At 26.8% G+C, this 2,310-nt stretch overlaps 1 protein-coding gene across 1 annotated transcript; it reads left to right on the top strand.

Annotated features, from left to right (window-relative positions):
* The first annotated feature begins 321 nt into the window (after window positions 1-321).
* LOC103310388 (zinc finger BED domain-containing protein 5-like) lies at window positions 322-982 on the top strand. The gene is made up of 2 exons (XM_029485036.1): window positions 322-580; window positions 648-982. The coding sequence occupies exons 1-2, from the start codon at window positions 322-324 to the stop codon at window positions 980-982; spliced, it is 594 nt and encodes a 197-aa protein (XP_029340896.1).
* The last annotated feature ends 1,328 nt before the right edge of the window (window positions 983-2,310 follow it).

Raw genomic sequence — 2,310 nt, 5'->3', positions numbered from 1 at the left:
TATCGTCAATCCTTATCTGTGAGTGTGACAATTACGAGTTTACCAGCGGCCGTGTCAAATCGACACAATCAGATTAACTGAATAGTTATTGTAAATATAACGATTTACCTATCTGAAACAAATTAGTAGATACGTGAATGTCGCGTGACGTTCAAAAATTTTGATTATTTTCAGTAACACGCGGCACATCGTATTCGATACACGTACGCAGTTTTATATTAAATAGTACTTTTTGTTTTAAATAAATTCATTTTTTTGTACTTTTGTACAACTATGGACAATTGGTTAAACAAAAAGTCAATGAGTTAAAGTCAAGAAAAAATGGAGACAATATCTGTGTCAACAGTTAAAAAAAGAAAATTAAATTACGATGAGCCTTCAACAAGCTCTTCGGAATTAAAACAAAAAAAAACTTGCAGAAAATATTGTCCGGAATATTTGCAAATTGGATTTACGTGGAGCGGAGACGAAGAAAATCCACGACCACAATGTGTTATTTGTGGATGTATACTTGCAAATGAGAGTATGCGACCAAACAAATTACATCGACATATCGATACGAACCATCCAGAAATAAAAGGTAAACCACTCGATTTTTGGAGAACTATCAACAAATGAAATGGATTTCAAATCCTTTTCAAGAACATGACATGACAAGTCAATAAGAGCTAAAGAAGAATTAATCGAACTATTTGAAGATAGTGTGTTTAAAATGAATTTCAATCGAAAAAAATTAATAAGTATCTGGTTATCAGTTCAAGAAAATTATCCAACTGTTTCCAATGAAGCTGTAAAGATGCTACTCCCATTCATTTCATCATATAATTGTGAGGTTGGTTTTTCGGCAATGGTTGCTATTAAAACCAAATTACGGAGCAAATTGAAACTTTCAAACTCACTGCGTCTCAAGCTTACCAATGCTGAAGTGGATATCGATGATGTGATGAAAAAAAATAGGAAACAATTACATCCTTCACATTAAAATTATATACTTATTAAATTACTAATATATTATACTTATTATACTTTTTTTTTAGTAACTACATAAATTATATACTTATTAATTACTAATATATTATACTTATTATACTTCTTTTTCGTAATTACATAAAATTTAATAAAAGTTTAAAAAAAAAAAAAAAGGTCATTCATTGATATTGTGGGTCGCCATATTTTAAAAAATTTTCAAAATGGGTCGTACAATAAAAAGTTTGGGAACCTCTGTAGTAGGCAGTAAAAAACCAAAATACATGATGGTCCAAAAATAAATCAAATGTGGTGGTGAAATTATAATTAAGAAATTATTTTATTAAATAAAAAATAAATAATTATAAATAGTTTACTTACAGTCCATAGAATAATTGAGGGTTTATTATTTTAATTGTTGGTGGAGGTTGTTTGGTTTCTATTGTTTTTTTGTGCCATATAGATTTGTTTCGCTTTTCATGTTTTATATCTTTTAAGCTATATTTGATTGTATTATACAATTCGTTTATTTTTAATACATTTTTTAACAAATTAATTATTTTGTCTGATGTAGTGTTGTAATTCACCATAATTATATTGTTCATCGTATGCTGTATTATTTTAATTTTATATATCAGTTTGTTTTCATCTTTGTTTGTTTTAGGTAAATAATAATTATCAGGGTAACAATTAATATTTAAATTGAACATTCTTGTATTCATCTAGGATAAGAATGTTATTATTAGTATTATTATTATTAAGAGGATGTCAGACTCGATTATGTACAATTTGCCTTATCATACACGGAGAAAACATAAGCGATTGCGACATCCTCTTAAATATATCATAAATAGTTTAATATCTATATATATTTACTTTATATATATGCGCATGCACTTGAATTTGCTCCTTGGTTAAACTATAAAAATTGCTTATAATGCAATCTCTCTTCCTTAATTCATGATCATATATAATAGATTTAACCAGGGAGTTAGCGACATTAATAGTATATATATATGATGAGTGGTCATATATTTTATGTCTTGACAATATATTTTGTTGTATCAATTTATTTAATGTGTTACTGATGAATATTTTACAATTGTTATATGTATCATTGCTATGTATAATATTCATCACTAACGCAAATGATTCACATATATAGTTAATCTGAAAATTTTGAATATTATTACATTTAAATAATAAATTATGATATAATACTGTTATAAATGATGAGTTATTACTGTAGTATTACAAAGTGCTGTGTTTGTTACATAAACATACACAAAGTTTGTTAACATGACATCTGTGTAATTCAATATTTTTGATGTGAATTTAGGTGTA

This window comes from Acyrthosiphon pisum, chromosome X (assembly GCF_005508785.2).
Source record: "Acyrthosiphon pisum isolate AL4f chromosome X, pea_aphid_22Mar2018_4r6ur, whole genome shotgun sequence".
NCBI classification, from domain to species: Eukaryota; Metazoa; Arthropoda; class Insecta; order Hemiptera; family Aphididae; genus Acyrthosiphon; species Acyrthosiphon pisum.
This window is presented reverse-complemented; position numbering and strand designations above follow the sequence as displayed.